The sequence below is a fragment of the Maylandia zebra genome, linkage group LG11 (genome assembly GCF_041146795.1).
Source record: "Maylandia zebra isolate NMK-2024a linkage group LG11, Mzebra_GT3a, whole genome shotgun sequence".
Classification (NCBI taxonomy): domain Eukaryota; kingdom Metazoa; phylum Chordata; class Actinopteri; order Cichliformes; family Cichlidae; genus Maylandia; species Maylandia zebra.
Window position 1 is genome coordinate 33,352,899 of NC_135177.1, and position 15,608 is coordinate 33,368,506.

At 39.1% G+C, this 15,608-nt stretch overlaps 1 protein-coding gene and 1 long non-coding RNA gene across 5 annotated transcripts; one reads left to right on the forward strand and one right to left on the reverse strand.

Annotated features, from left to right (window-relative positions):
• Positions 1-114: 114 nt before the first annotated feature.
• Positions 115-12,815, reverse strand: si:dkey-256h2.1 (uncharacterized). Of its 3 annotated transcripts, none has more exons than XM_014409770.4 (13): positions 12,200-12,815; positions 10,333-10,472; positions 9,978-10,153; positions 8,125-8,285; positions 7,853-7,993; positions 6,416-6,537; positions 3,684-3,852; positions 3,290-3,435; positions 2,856-2,980; positions 2,389-2,515; positions 1,936-2,069; positions 834-955; positions 115-683 (listed from the first exon to the last, which is right to left on the reverse strand). In XM_014409770.4, exons 1-13 carry the CDS (start codon positions 12,625-12,627, stop codon positions 668-670), a joined length of 2,007 nt encoding a protein of 668 aa, XP_014265256.1. In that variant the 5' UTR covers positions 12,628-12,815; the 3' UTR covers positions 115-667. The 3 variants fall into 3 exon arrangements, with proteins under 3 accessions (XP_014265256.1, XP_014265258.1, XP_024659920.1); XM_014409772.4 differs by having other exon boundaries at positions 782-955; positions 12,200-12,814; XM_024804152.2 differs by lacking the exon at positions 115-683 and having other exon boundaries at positions 742-955; positions 12,200-12,814.
• Positions 12,722-15,589, forward strand: LOC101476644 (uncharacterized). Of its 2 annotated transcripts, XR_013100881.1 has the most exons (6): positions 12,722-12,842; positions 14,434-14,471; positions 14,705-14,807; positions 14,914-14,937; positions 15,203-15,259; positions 15,343-15,589. It is a non-coding gene; the product is annotated as an uncharacterized LOC101476644 (long non-coding RNA). The 2 variants fall into 2 exon arrangements; XR_191417.3 differs by lacking the exon at positions 12,722-12,842 and having other exon boundaries at positions 14,045-14,471.
• The last annotated feature ends 19 nt before the right edge of the window (positions 15,590-15,608 follow it).

Consider the following 15,608-nt stretch of genomic DNA (forward strand, 5'->3'; position numbering starts at 1 on the left):
CATAATGAAATAATGCAAGTGATAAATTAAAAAAAGCGAGGAGTGGCCAAAGCAGCATGTGTGTCAGACTTCCTTCATGAAGTTTTAAAAATAATAAATTTTAATAAAATCTAATTACACTTGAGTCTTTTGTGACATTTGTTTAATTTTAAATCTATTGTGTGTAACATAGAGAACCAAGTATATTAAAACCGTTTTACCTTCCAAACATTTGACCGTACCCACCCGTTAAAGAGGGACTCATTAAGCTCTGAGCTGCAGCAGCTAATTACTCTGCCGACAATTTCCCCAGATCTTGCTAAACAAGATCCAAAACGAAAATAACAAAAACACCGACAAGAAGCAGATGTTCTGTTGCTGAAGTTGAGAGGATTCACCTCCCATAAGAAGCACAATTGGAAGATGACTCAGCGCGAGACACTTGCTTCAAGCCAAAGTTTCAAATTGGACATGATTACATGTAATTACGGAGGAGAGGCTGCTCTCAGAACAATGCATCTTCAGCTTGAGACAAAAAAAAAAAAAAAAAAAAAAAAAAATCATATGGAGTGCCCATTTAGCTGTAAGGCGTCTTCTTGTTGACTTTGGGGTAACGTCTCCAGAGAAATGTAAATGGCTGGTTTTGCTGGGCGAGGGTGGCAGGTATTATTTTGCATCACTGCTGCCGTCAGAACCGTATCGTGCTAAAGTTAATTAAATGGGAGAAAAAGCAAAGGAATCAGTGAACAAAAGCGGTGGAAAAAATTTTTAAAAAACATTTTAATCGTTAAACTGACTGTACATTCATTCAGATCGAAAATTCACAGGAGAGTTTTTAAAAAGAGCGGGATCACTTGTAGAAGACGAGGGAAGAGGTCATGATGATGTATCCTGGCTGCTGCGCTGGGTTTGGATCCCGTCCGTTGAACAAGCCAAAGTAGACGACAGTGTTGGATTCAGACCTGCTCATGTTGAGCTGTCGGGACAGGAAGAGAGCCGCACAGTGTTAATAAAACCAGTCTAATGAAATGACGTGAGGTTCAGTCTCAGAGACTAGTCAGGATTTACTCGATTAGATCAGGAGTCTTTGGGGTCAATAACTCACTCGAGAATAATAAAGTGCTCCTTTATTCTAATGGGTACAACTTCAAATCAAGTGCTTCTCCTCAGCATGACTTCAATTTGAGGTTCTTATAAAACTACTGAAGAAGAGAAGCCCTTAGAGAAAGCACTGTGTAAGTGTGTAAGCGACGCAGTGATGAATTCCCACTGGCAGATTTCACATTGTGTCCTTCTTACAGCAAACTGATTGTACTTTTACTTTTTTCCTACTCTTGAGTCTGTTTGATGTCATAAAGGGGATATCCCTTATATGTTCATGGGCCCCACCCATCTGGATTCAATTCTTCTGTCAACACATGGAAGCCAATCAGAAGACAGTCAGCTAAAAGGAATGGAGACGAGAGCTAGAACGATTTCAGACAGAGGGACTGCATCAAGGCCAAGAATAAGACTAGGATTATTTTGAACTGTCAGTCATGCAAAGCTTCTCTATCAGAGGCCAGTAATGTCAACATTGAGCTGGAAATGAGCATAACAGAATATTCAGCCTAGTGCAGCTGTGCATCCGTTTTGAAGACTCTCCAGCTTTTAGACAGTTTTGATTTCTCTTTGTTATTGTGGACACCACTAGAAAGCTCACGCAAAAGCGTATAAGATCTATTATTGCCACATCTGTCCTTAAGAAACATGAAATTCTCAAACTTTTTTAAAGCAACAGTTCTGTTGTGTTAAAAAGCTATAAAGCATGGCTCGATTGCCAGTAGTCTGCTTACTGTGGCTGAATAACATTTTAGGACGGTTTTGTTGTGGGTTTCATATTAAGAGGAGCTTTAAGTCTGGCATTTCATAAATATTTAAGGGATGAAATGAGAAACTTGGTGGAGAAGAACCAACCTGTTTGGTGACGTCAACCCTCCACGGATTCACCTGTAGTCCATCACACCAGCCTCCTCGGCCGTACAGCCATGTGCCGTGTTCGTTCGGTACAGCGCCCTCTTTGACGCGCATTGCACAGCCCAGAGCCGTTCCTAATGGTCCCAACATGACATTAAAAGCGTTTGATTTCCAATTTGCACCGACCAGTTTATTTTTAAGGCTTTAACAAGCACCTTGATAAACAATCCTCAGGTACATTTGTAGGTTAGTTCATCAGCAGAATATTTTTTAAAATTAAAAAGAAATGTAAAGTTTGAGGATTTCAAATTCATTTTTGTGGATAGAGTATCGATCTAGTATTTTTAAATTTGGATGGCAGGACAAAATTAAACTTGTCCTGAGGACTCAGACCACTGACAACTATAACATCTAAAATCTTTAGCAGTCATGCAGAAAGCATCTTTTCCTCACCTGCAGAATCAAATACGTGGGTGTTGTTATAAGCAGCGTTGATCACGAAATGGTGAGAGGTGACACAAAATTCTCCGCAGCCGTTCTCGTCGCTGCCGTGTCCTGTGATGACAGCGTACAGCTCCACCTGAAAACAGACATGCAGCCAATGTGATCCTCCACAGACCGCTGTAAACAACTAGCAAAGACTGTATGTAAAAGATGGACGTAGCCATCGTGACTTCAACCTTAAGGACTCTGAAGATATATTACATTGAAGCCTTGAGCTGCGTTTTCACCATCGACTTCATGGCGTTTTTCTTGAATAACTGTTTAGCTCATAAATTAAGTTAGCAATAGGGTTATTTTCTCCATAAACTTCTATCCAGCCTGACCCCTGGTGGCCATTGCAAAGAATGCAGCTGGAAGTTACGTCCATCTTTTAGAAACAGGCTTTGACATTTTGTGGTTAACATCATATCCGATACCTTTTTGGTGGACGCTGGGACAGTGAATTTGATTGGCTGGTACCTCTTGTTGTAATTTTTGTCAAAGGTTCCTCCATCGTACAGTGACATCACTTTAAAGGGATGAAAGCTCTCCACAAAGTTTCCTGTGACAGAGAAAAAAACCAAACAAAAAAAAAAAATCTGACGCAACATCTTCCTCTAGATTTACAAATTATGGAGCTTTAATAATCCTGATTTTTTATGCGTTTAATTGATTATTAATGATATATTTTGAATATGCTTTAGCATCAAAGTGGTTTAAACATACATTTTAAGATCATATCCTGGTTTGTTTGCATGAGAAAGATCTGCTCAGTAGTGCCAATTTGTGCTCAGCGCACACACTCATGACATGTTTGTAAAATGTAACAAGCTTCCTGCTGCAGTTTGATTGCATCATCTGTGTTATTCACCTGTCTGATTGGTGCCACTGAACCTCAGATTGAGGGAAACAATCCAAGGCATCGCCCAAGGCACGGTCTTCATAGTGAAGGTGCATTTATTGCTGTCCAGCAGGGGGATCAGAGGGGACACATCCGTCAGCCAGCGCCCGATACCTCTGGTAAAATAAGACAAAAATCATATTGCACAAACTAATAATAATGATAATAATAATGACAATAATAATAATAATAGGTTGCATTTATATAGCACTTTTCGGGGCCCTCAAAGCGCTTTACAATTCCACTATTCATTCACTCTCACATTCACACACTGGTGGAGGCAAACTACAGCTGTAGCCACAGCTGCCCTGGGGCAGACTGACGGTCATAGCTGTGCTATCAGTGCTTCCCACGAGCTTTGTACCTGCGGAAGGCAGTGATCCATCGACCCAGCTCCATGTTGCAGTACGGACTCGTGCGGTCGCAGCAGACAAAAAGCTGCACAGTGTGATCCCACTGAGCGCATGACGAGTCTCTCTTGCCCGGACATGACAGCGATGCATCAAGCTCCAACATGTCAAAGTCCAACAAGTCTGTGGACAAAGTACTTTTTAAAAAAAATTAAAATTAAAAAAAAAAAAAAAAAAAAAAAAAAAAAGAAAAGAAAAATCATACATTTTCCATCTTTCTTATATGTCAATGTTCCTGCTGCCGAGAGTCGACCATTCACCTATTCCAGTAGGATGTTAAGTCACTCTGTGTATATAATTTTTGCAGTCAAGATGCCAAAAACTGCTCTTTAAAAAGAAAAAATTAAAATAAATAAAATTTAAAAAAAAAAAAATCATTTGAAACTCCAGAGTTGAGAAGCCCACAGAGGGGCTGCTCCCAGTCCCTGCCACCAGGACAATGAAAAATGTTCATATTTGAAGTTAAGATGAATATCCAACATTGGTTTGGGGTGTAAAGAGTCATGATAGGCAAGGCAAGTTTATTTGTATAGCACAATTCAACAACAAGGTGATTCAAAGTGCTTTACAGAGACATTAGAAACAAGAACAAATAAAAAGCATGATTTAAAATTGATTAAAACAAGCAAATAAACTAACTAATTAACAAACAAACAAACAAACAAACAAACAAAACAGTATATAAAATCAAAACAGATAAAATCAGAACAGTAGATAAAATCAGTAGTTAAATGTAAGTTTTGAAATTTAAGCTTAAAGTGTGGATTTGGTGCTTTATTCAAATGCAGCTGAGAACAGGGGCCTGTTCTTCGTACCTCGCTAAGTAGGTTAGCCGGATTAGATTGTTGACGATTTCGCGTGATCCTGGATCAGTCGGTTCCCCGAAGCTCATCCGGGACTTGCTGTCATAGCAACAGAGCCGTAAGCGTAAACCTGCTCGGGAGCAGGTTTACTTTATGTAAACAGGATTAGATCGCGGCCACGCAGGTATGTCCGCTTCATTTATACGAAAGCAACAGCGATATTTTTCCACTGTTTCACCATAAATAAATATTATCAATGTAACTAAAGATAATGCAGCACCTGATCCTTTTATTGATGTCACACAGATACATACAGGTCATTTCCTAAAAAAGGGAAATGAACTATTAACATTCTATTACATGTATGTGATTATTACAGATGTAATTCATATTTCAGAGTAGTAATTGTAAATTACTTCGTGTAATCAAGATGAGAGACCACGGCTATAAAAGCAAAGGTGGATTTGGGAAGCCTGTCGCAGCCATGTCCTGTCCGTATACGCGACCAACCCATTGCGGAAGGTGCAAGATTGATAAGGAGAGTCCTCAGAATTCAGCGTATATTGCGGGATAGACAGGATCCTTTAGCTCAGCGCGACAGTGTGCTCATAGAGAGATATCGATATTCCCGTGAGGGTATTATTTACTTAACCAACTTGTTGACGAGGGGGTGCAGGACCACCACCTGTCTTTTTTTCCTCTGCCCTTTTCTTGGTTGCTGTTATGAACAAACTAACAGAGTATTACAGGCCAGTATTACCTTGCCAAGAGACGCAAAGCAATCTAAGAGATAAATATTACCATTCTGTAGAATACTCCTGTATTCCACTTTTACTTGTTCCCATGTTCTTGTGGGTCCTGTTGTGGCTCTAATGTGAAAGGGGATATAATATAACATATTATAATATAATATAATGCCATATGATATTGGACAATATAGTGTCATATGATAGATCTACCCTACCGCCTACTGGTGTTGGCCAGAGGGGCCGATGGCGCGATATGGCAGCCTGGCTACAACCGTAGCTGCCTCCACCAGTGTGTGAATGTGGGAGTGAATGAATAGTGGTATCGTAAAGCGCTTTGGGTGCCTTGGAAAGCGCTATATAAACCCAATCCATTATTATTATTATTATTATTAAATTACCTACGAGTTTGATTTGTCAGCAACTTTCTGCCAGCCCTCTCTCCTTGCTTTTGCAGCCTTTGCAGTGTTCTCTTGCGTTTTAATTAAACTCTGAAACTCCTGAAATCCCTCACTCATGAGTTCTTGCTCTGCTGCCGGAAAATACCGAGCACGCCCCTTGGACATTTTCGCCGACCAATCAGCGGGTTGCCGATCAATGTTTCTACTATCGATACGTAGCCCCTTTTACGACACCCAGTGATGTCACATTCCTGCGTCCAGCTGTAGTAATCGTCAACAGCAGGTGTGTTCGGGGAACCGGATTAGCGAGCTCACGGTTAGCGCGATGATTTGATCTTGGATGTGTCATTTGATCTTGGATGTAGTAAGCGACGTACGAAGAACGGGCCCCTGGTGAGTCTTCAACCTGGATTTAAATAAACTGAGTGTTTCAGCTGATCTGAGGCTTTCTGGGAGTTTGTTCCAGATATAAGGAGCATAAAAGCTGAATGCAGCTTCTCCGTGTCTGGTTCTGACTCTGGGAACTGATAAAAGACCGGATCCAGATGGTCTTTTAGCCGCAAAATGATCAGTTTTATTTTAACAATATCTGATATTTCTTTTCTGTCACATGAATCTGATTAAAGCGTAATGCTTTCACAGATAAAAATCAGTCTATTACAGCAGCATTATATGAACAACTTTTCTATCACAATTAACCTGATTATGTAATTAACAGTTGTTTTGATAAACTTACCTATAGACAGGTCGACTGTGGCCACGGCTCCTTTGTCCCCTTGCATTTGGACTTTATCAAAGACAGAAACAACTTTTGCAGGATTCTGGAGTTTAGTCTGCAGATCAGCAAAGAAATCAAACCTGGAGACGAAGCAAAAGTAACTGATTAATGACAAAAAACCAAAACAAAACAGTGCATCCATGGAGAGCTTGTACTGGTGACTACAAACTACATCAAATGCCATAACCAAAATATCTATTTTGAGGTTCATTATGCATAAGATACAGCAGTTTAAAAAAAACAAAAAAACAAAAAAAAACCCCAAATACAAAACAACATAAAAATTTACTGCATATAAGTTTCATCCTTTAGAGGTGTCACATGTCCTGTCTTTTGTGGGGGGTGAGAAAGGCCATGGGCATTGATTTTAGGAAGTCTTCTTATAGCTCATCACCTACCATCATTACAGCTGCTGATATTGAGATTGTGGAGAGTTACAAGTATTTAGGGGTTGTTCTTGACCTCAAACTGTGTTTTGAGCCTCATGCTGATGCCACTACCAAAAAAAGTTCAGCAAAGACTGCTCTTCTTAAAGATGATTAGATCTTTTAATGTCTCATCTGAAATGTTCTCCTTGATTTACAGAAGTTTTATTGAATCTGTTATTTCTCTCTGTATTGCTGCTTGTTTTGGTAACATGACTCTGAAGAACAAGAATAGTTTTGGGACTTTTGGTAAAAACTGCCAGCAAAATCTCAGAGCGTTGGCAAGACAGGCTTTTGGCCATGTATAACGAGCATGTGCTGAGGAAGGCTCGCTTTATGGTTGTAACAATTGACTTGTTGCCCTCTGGCCATCGTTTTGGAGTACCTGCAAGGAAGACCAAAACAATCCAGGTTGCTTTTATCCCTACTGCAACCCGTTTACTTAATGGCATGTCTTGTGGCTTTTTATCATTGTTTTGTTTATTCTTATTGCTGCTAAACTGATTTCCCCCTGTGGGACAATATAACCAATGTAACCAAAGCAGCCGACGTAAAGTGGCTGCATTCAACACAAGGAAGAAGAAAGCTACAAGACCAAATGTTCCATCTTGTAGTTCTAAAGAAATTGATCAAAACTTCAATTAGCATGTAGGTTTTTCATTCTACATAACTAACCTCTTATTGTTATTAGAACTAAAGACTAGAAACTTGAGACAGAAAAAAGGCATAAAATAAATTACTCAGTGGAACTTCTATTATAACCGTCTCTGAAGAAGGCCTGGTATTGATCATATGTATATTAATCCTAAAATCAAAGTGCTACTCAATTAAAACAAAAAAAGTTGGATTCAGATTCCATCTGTGAAATCTAATAATCAGTTAAATTCCAGTTAAAACACTGGAATAAAGCTTCTAGTGTCCTCTTGTTACATTATAAACCGTAATCTTCCAGTAACCTTCATGTACTTACCACTGGGCCTGCCAGTTAACAAAGCTGAACGTGGGGTAGAGGAACCAGCCCATCTCAGCCAGCAACCCCTGTTTGTCAATGCTGATGAAGAAATTTGGGGACGGGGTGTTCTGGAACGACACATTGACCAGCTTTCCAAACCTGAACAACAAATCGGAACATCAAAACAAAAACCATTACTGTGACCTTTTAGAAGAACAGTTAGTCCTTGTACGTGAATGTGAAGCATCAACATCAGGAGGCTTTTAATCCTGCAGGTGAGCCGATCTTACCGGAGCGTCTGAGCGACCGCAGGGTCCTGATGCACCATGGCAGCTGGGATGCTGAGCAGCGAGAAACACTCATCCCCAACACAGTTCATATCCTGGAGTGGATTTCCAGGGAGGGTATAGACGAGGACACCGGAGGCATTGGACTTGGCCATGCTCTGAACCTGAAGGAAAACAAATCAGAGAGGATGAAACTGTTACAGACCTCAATATTAATAATTAATGTCTATGCTTATGTAATTAATGCATTCATGGTTTGGTCTATAAAAGAAAGGAAACAGGGAAGAATTTGAGGCTACAATGCTGAAAACTGCTGAACTTGACATTTATGGTAAAGGTTTGTGTCACATAGATTTGAAGAAGAAAAAAAAACAAAAAAAAAACAAAAAAAAAAAAACAACATTAAACAAATGGAAGATTTTTATTTTTCACCAGAAATGTCTGTGGTCTTAGCTTCCTGATTTCTCTGTGCCTAACTCCTTAGAGTCATATAACAAGGGGAAGAGTGATTTGACTGAGAACCATCAGCAGACTTCATAAAACCAACTATCCACAGTGTCCATCCCACACTTTGATATATGCTGTGAAAAACAAATCCCCATTGATAAGTTGAGCAATCTGCAGCACAGTGGCTCACGGGTGCATGTCTTTTGGGGGGAAAGTCTCCAATAAAGGTTTTAAAAAATATATCTAAATTTAAAACTTTAATAATCTCAATAAAGACATATCTGCCTATGAATCTGTCAGCAAGGGGCAAAACTTTTGATACTGGAAGCTTTCTGGTTCCACTAGTGGTCCGAGTGCTATTGGCCAATCATGTTTGAGCAGGCTTTGACTACATGTGGGTAAACAGTCTGTGTAGAGAGCAAATGAGGGATTGGATTTGCTGAAATGCAAACCCAAAACTATCAGTACAGTCTGCCAATGATTTAGTTTTTGTTTTTTTAAATCATGACGTTTATATATTTTTCTCCTCATTCAAACAGATGATGATAATAATAATAATAATAATAATAATAATAATAATAATAATAATAATAATAATGGATTTATATAGCGCTTTTCAAGGCACCCAAAGCGCTTTACAATGCCACTATTCATTCACTCTCACATTCACACACTGGTGGAGGCAGCTACAGTTGTAGCCACAGCTGCCCTGGGGCAGGCTGACAGAAGCGAGGCTGCCATATCGCGCCATCGGCCCCTCTTGCCAACACCAGTAGGCGGTAGGGTAAAGTGTCTTGCCCAGGGACACAACGACCAGGACAGAGAGCCCGGGGATCGAATTGGCGACCTTCCAGTTACAGATATGCTTCCCAACCCCCTGAGCCACGGTCGCCCACGTGGGGGGTCAGTGTACAGCTTTGATGTCCATCAGCTACACCGGAGACCAGGAAGTGTTGGCCTCACCAGCCAAAAGTTCCCAAATTATTAAGAAATAAAAGTCAAATAAAAACCAAGAATTATTGTTTTCAGCCTCTCAGCATGTAGACTTGTGGTTTCTCCTCCATCGTTTCATTATTTTTGTCATTGATTTTTGAGTTGCCTTTCAATTCTGTCCTTTGTAGGTTGATCATTTTTACTTCCATCAAATGATATAGCATACCTTCATCCCTAACACATTACCCAGCCCACATCTGTATAGATATCCAGCCTGTTTGTTTTTTCCATTGAGATCTGATGTGTTTATGTAGTCAAGCTTTAAATGTCAAGAAAAAAAAAAAAAAAAAAAAAAAAAGCCTTTTAAGTCTCCGGATCCTCCCAGTTCGATTTAATTTCACTGAACTTCAAGCACGTCACCACAGAAGTCAACAAACTGGAAGCAAAAACATTCATTCAATTTGACACTAACAGACCTTAGTGAAGAAAGAACAGTTGCCTTCAGACACCCAGGCCACAGCACCTGCCACCGAGGGGAAGGTTTCACACCCATCTCCAGCATCAATCACTGTATAGGACTTTGAGCCCCAGCGTGCCATGAGCCAGTCATATCTGGCATCTAGTCTTTTAATGATCACAGGCATCTTCCACTCTGCAGGGGGGAGCCAAGAATTACAAATAAATGATTCCTCTCAACATTCCTCTGCATTCTAAATATTAATATCTATTAATAAACAGACCTGAAATTAACCTTCTGACTTCACTCCTCTAAAAATCAGGCAGGTCAAGAGAAAAATCAGTTGCAGAGTCTGATTCCATGCACTGTCTTACCCTCTGAGATGAAAGCAGCCTGGGAAAGACCACAGCCGTGTCCCATGCAGCTCCAGTAGTAAAGCACTCTGGGGATCCAGTTACCCAGAGCAAAGACGGGCACCGGAGAGAAGTGCAGCCTGGACAGAACCTCCTTTTTACTGCAGAAACGTAAAAGAGGCAAGCGCACGGATGGTTATATTAACTCAGGAAGAACCATAAAACCTTATTTTCAGCTCCAAGTTTAAACTCTTGGACTTCAAAATAATCAATTTATTTCATACAGTTCATCTGCTAACTTAGGGGGGGGAAAAAAAAAAAAAAAAAAAAAAAAAAAAAAAAAAAAAAAAAAAAAGGCCATTTTAGTCACATGCCTTCTGATTGGCTGCACTTCAAAAGCAGAAGATCGGAGCATCAGGTGGTTGTGGTTTCTGTGTCTTAGATCAGCGGTCCCCAAACTTTTTTGCACCACGGACCGGTTTATCACCAGTGTGTGAATGTGTGTGTGACTGAATGTGTAAAGCACTTTGGGGTCTTTAGGGACTAGTAAAGCGCTAAACAAATACAGGCCATTTACCATTTATGTCAGACAATATTTTCACAGACCAGCCTTTAAGGTGTGGCGGATAAATACAACAAAATAACACCAGTACTGGTAGCAAAAAAAAAAAAAAAAGAAAAAAGAAGATTTATTCATAACACACAGGAAAAGACCCAGGGAAACTGAGTTAACGATAAAAAAAGATAAACAAAATAATGATAAAAACCTTGAAAACCATAAATTTCACACTCGAGCCTCAACTCTTGCAGCACGGTACCAAACAACTCACAGACAGGGATATCCCCTGTGACATCATACAGAACCAAGAAAAACTGTCCAACACAAAGCACTTAGATGTGTCTGAAGCTTTTGATGGCCATATTTAATGCAAGCATCCACCATTTTAAGTGCACATATTTGAAAGTAAGAAAAATCCTTCATAGGTTAACTCTAAACAACCCAAGAAAATGGTTAATACAATAAATGTCACTCTGGCAGTGACATTTGGGATCTTGCTCATGTTAATAAAACATTGAGATTTAAATAAAAACATCATGTTTTCCAATAGACTAAGGAGTTCTAGGTACTTTTTACTTCTGCTGCGCTTCCCTTTTTTCCCAGTGCAGTTTCCTGTGTTTGGTACAGTATGTTGTCACTATTATTAAGATGGTTCCTGTTTCACATAACCGATTATTTTACAGCTTTGAGGATTAATGTTCCTGAAAACTGTAAAATAAAATATCAGCCTCCTGTGCAAGTTTAAAAAAAAAAAAAAAAAAAAAAAAAAAAAGGAAGTATACTCTGCTCATTTAATCTTCCAAGAAACTTTTTAATGTCAAAACTGTTTCACAGCACAGAGTTGAAATAAATGATGAAAGTGCTAAAATTATCCATCGTATGAAATCTATATTTTATGATCTTTTGGAAGGCCCTGTGTGTTTCACGTTCAAATAGAAAAAGGTAAATTTCCAGTTATATAAACTGAAATTTTATAGTTTACAGACAAAATTAACTTATGGATGGGAATGCATTAGAGAGGAAACAAGTGGGTCTCAAAGCTTTATGGAATTTGAACCAGAGCAGAAAAGAAGTCACATTTCACAAGTCTGCAGGTTTTTTGTTGTTAAAACTGTTTAATTTTTAACGGGCGACCGTGGCTCAGGGGGTTGGGAATATTCTTACATAAACAGCTTCAGAATATTAATTAATTTAATATAATTGTATTGACACTGAGTATGTTTTACTCAGTGCAGGTATGCATTGCCAAGTGCTATTAAACATTGTTTTCTATCACCACTGGAACCCAATTCGTCTGCCTTACAGCGAGGATGAGTCCTTCACGCTCACCTGTGGGCGGCGGCCCGCAGCACCTGCTCCCGCATCCAGAGAACATCATTGACCACAGAGTCGTCCAGGGATAGGAAGAGCACTTGTGTGCTATTCGGAAGTTCCTCCACGAGACTTTTTAGCGAAGACTCTGAGCTCCAAAGGCACTCCAGAAACCCTGAGTTGTTGGTGAAGGCGTGGATCACCAGAGGTCCCCTCAAAGCGTCGGGCTGGAAGGAAAACTCCCCATCCAGAGTTGGTACTTTGAACGCGTCCGCCGGGTCACCGGGCTCCGGCCCTGCGGGAGGTTGCCGAGATCTCAAACTCACCGTGCTGTCACCTTCGGTCAGCAACACCTGGCGCCTCGGTCTCCCTCCTGTTTCAGCGATATGAGCTGCCACAACAATCAGGAACCACAACAGCGCAGACTTTGAACGCAACAAAGCCATGTTCCCGGTGTAAGCTAGTGCCCCTGAACTCACCACGAACAACCGAGGTCGGACATCACTTCGCCAAAAGTTAACTTAAACTTAAAGGGTCAGAGTCTTTTTTTAGCTGTCCCCAGACGACCTGTGATTTCCTCCTTCCACCTAATCATGACATCCAAACATTTGAGCTGGAGGCGGGCCGAGCCGCTGTCTACGGCAGCCCTGCAGGGACACAGGTCTGGGAAAGCGCAAACGGTACTTTTAACGGAAAATGATCTGAAACAGAGAATTTGATTGGTCGTCAAAATAATTAAATCTGTCGCGATAAAACGCTTAGTTGAGGCGGAAAACAATAGCAAAACAATAGGAGACAATAGCTGCAAAACGACTAGCAGAAATAAATTTTCAACATCTCGCGAGATTTGATGATGACCTGACCTATTTCAGAGAAATGTTTTAAGACCCCTGATTTACCCCCCCAGTTGTGGTAGATAGCTGTTGCTCCTTGTGCCTGGTTCTGCCGAAGGGTTCATCCTGTTAAAAGGGACATTTTTTTTTCTTCCTACTGTTGCCAAGTGCTTGCTTATCGGGGGAATTTCCTTGTATTATTGTAGGGTCTTTACCTAATAATATAACGCACCGTGCAGGTGACTGTTGTTATGAATGGGTGCTGTATAAATCAAACGTAATTAAACTGAATCGTATTCTTTTATCTCAATAAAAATATTTAAAAGGTTATCCGACACAAGAGCCAATTCGAGAACTAGAGTATGCCATTACAACATATATTGGTTGCTATTATTAAGAAAACTATTCAGTTTTATCGATATAAAGTAAACAATGTAAAGTACAAGTATAATGTAGCTCTTTATATAACCGTATCTCATTCATCAGGACATTTTCTTGCACATCTGCTAATACAAAAACTAAGGCATGTCTCAGAGAGCTTCACCATATCACAATCATGTCAAATTTGAGGTTACATATTGAGAAATTAAGATGTAAAAGGAAGTACAAAACCAAATAAAAATAGATTATAAAAAAGTGGTGGTTACATACAGCAACAATAAGCTGCTAAATGCACAAATCAGAGTCCTTTAATCTTTATTTATTTATTTTATTTAGGACAGTGCATGTTAATGAACATAAATGTAAAACTAAAAATTACATGAATGTAAACATACCAGATTATAGCCAAGGGCTAATTTCCATCTGTTGTCCTTAAGCATAAAAAATAGACATAATAATTCATAAAAATTCATCATTCATTCATAATAAAAACTCCATCACCAAACTTACACATTCACACCATTCTGTTCCCAAATAAAACATTAAAACTATACAACTCATACATGATCACACACTTTTTGTCCGTAACCAGTTTTTGACTCTTTTACTGTTAATTTAACGATTTTCCATGTGCTGTGAAGATGTTCCAATTATATCATATAGCGTAGTCTGATAAGCATTTTAGCCAGTGTTAAAGTAGTCCAGTTCAAAACATTTCTCTGAACAAGTCACACAAGACCATTTAGAAGACGTACGTGCAACAAGTGACTCAGAATAATTGCCGGAGATGAGCATCAGCCCTCATCTTTCACTCACACAGCTGTGCGTAAAAGCGCGCAAACGTTGCGTAAAGGGACCTCGGCAAAAGAACCGTGGATGTTGCTCTCTTCATCTGAAACTCAGCAGTGAGGTGTGATCCACTTGCACACAGATATTTATTATCTGTGTTCCTGGCTAAGTACACACAGTCTGCAGTGATGGAAACGCTTAAACTTGTTTTCATTTCTGTGCTGCTTCTGTCAAACGTTTTCTGTCAAGATATGGATGCTGACATCTGGAGAGAAGACATCGAGGAGGTAAAATTTTATAAACCTGCTGGCACTTTCTTTGCTGCCAGCGTCCTTTCAGAGTACGTATAAAGAAAGTTAAAACAAAGTATGTGATTATGATTAATGCTTACGCTCAAAACCTTTTAATGAAATAATTTCTTGGATTCGGTTTCAGGCTTCTATTGTATTTTTTCTCATATGGAAAAAAGAGAATGTTTAATATTAAACGTCTTTATTTGCTTGTGTTTGTCTCATATAAGGAAAAATGGCCAAACTCTAAAGAAATTCAAGACATTTTAGTTAGAATGATCAGAAAACCAGGATCTCGCCAACATCTTGGATTTATGGGGAGAAAGGAGTCTGGTAAGACGATATGACGGCATTTTGAACAAATTTATGCAGATTTATGTTTTAAACTGCTCATCTACCCAGAGAGAGTTCACTCATCCATTTAATTCTTCACAAACAGGAAAAACACGGACGGCACGTAAACGTAAGTTTTATAACTTTCTATTTTTTGCATTTCAGTTCAGCATTATTTCAGAGGTAAAAAAAAAAAAAAAAAAAAAAAAAAAAAAATTATATATATATATATATATATATATATATATGTATATATATATATATATATATAAATATAAATAAATATATATAAATATATATATAAATATAAATAAATATATATAAATATAAATATATAAATATAAATATATGTAAATATATATATATATATGGCGAAATGCTGTTTTTCTTTCTAGGGCACAAATTTCAAACCTTTGTGGGTCTGATGGGGAAGAGAAGCTCTTGGGATTAAGGTATATTTCCCGCAACACTTTCATAAATCTAGTCTCACATCAGCTTATATTTGCCTGGTCAACTGTTGGTTTCATCCCCGCAGGAGCTCTGTGACCCGGCGTCGATTCAAGGCTGAAGATCGGAGAGAAAAACTAAATTTCCATCCGTGTGATTTGTCTCCATTCAACTTTTATAGTCTGTACATATTATTTAATGTATAAAATATAACATTTAGTGCCATTGAAAATCGCCCTAACACTTAAAGTGCACAGAGCGACACCTAGTGGTAAAACAGTGTCCTATATTGCCACCATAGAAATCATTTAATAATTCAAAATTACCAGAGCACGTGTTTAAATTGAGGGGCTT

Excerpts from the sequence above, each read along its gene's own strand:
- si:dkey-256h2.1 (XM_014409770.4), bottom strand. The coding sequence starts at position 12,627 with ATGGCTTTGTTGCGTTCAAAGTCTGCGCTGTTGTGGTTCCTGATTGTT. Across the intron at positions 2,981-3,289 it reads CAGTGGCACCAATCAGACAG|GAAACTTTGTGGAGAGCTTT; the intron begins GTGAATAACACA and ends TCTCTGTCACAG. Across the intron at positions 2,070-2,388 it reads CCACGTATTTGATTCTGCAG|GAACGGCTCTGGGCTGTGCA; the intron begins GTGAGGAAAAGA and ends TGGGACCATTAG.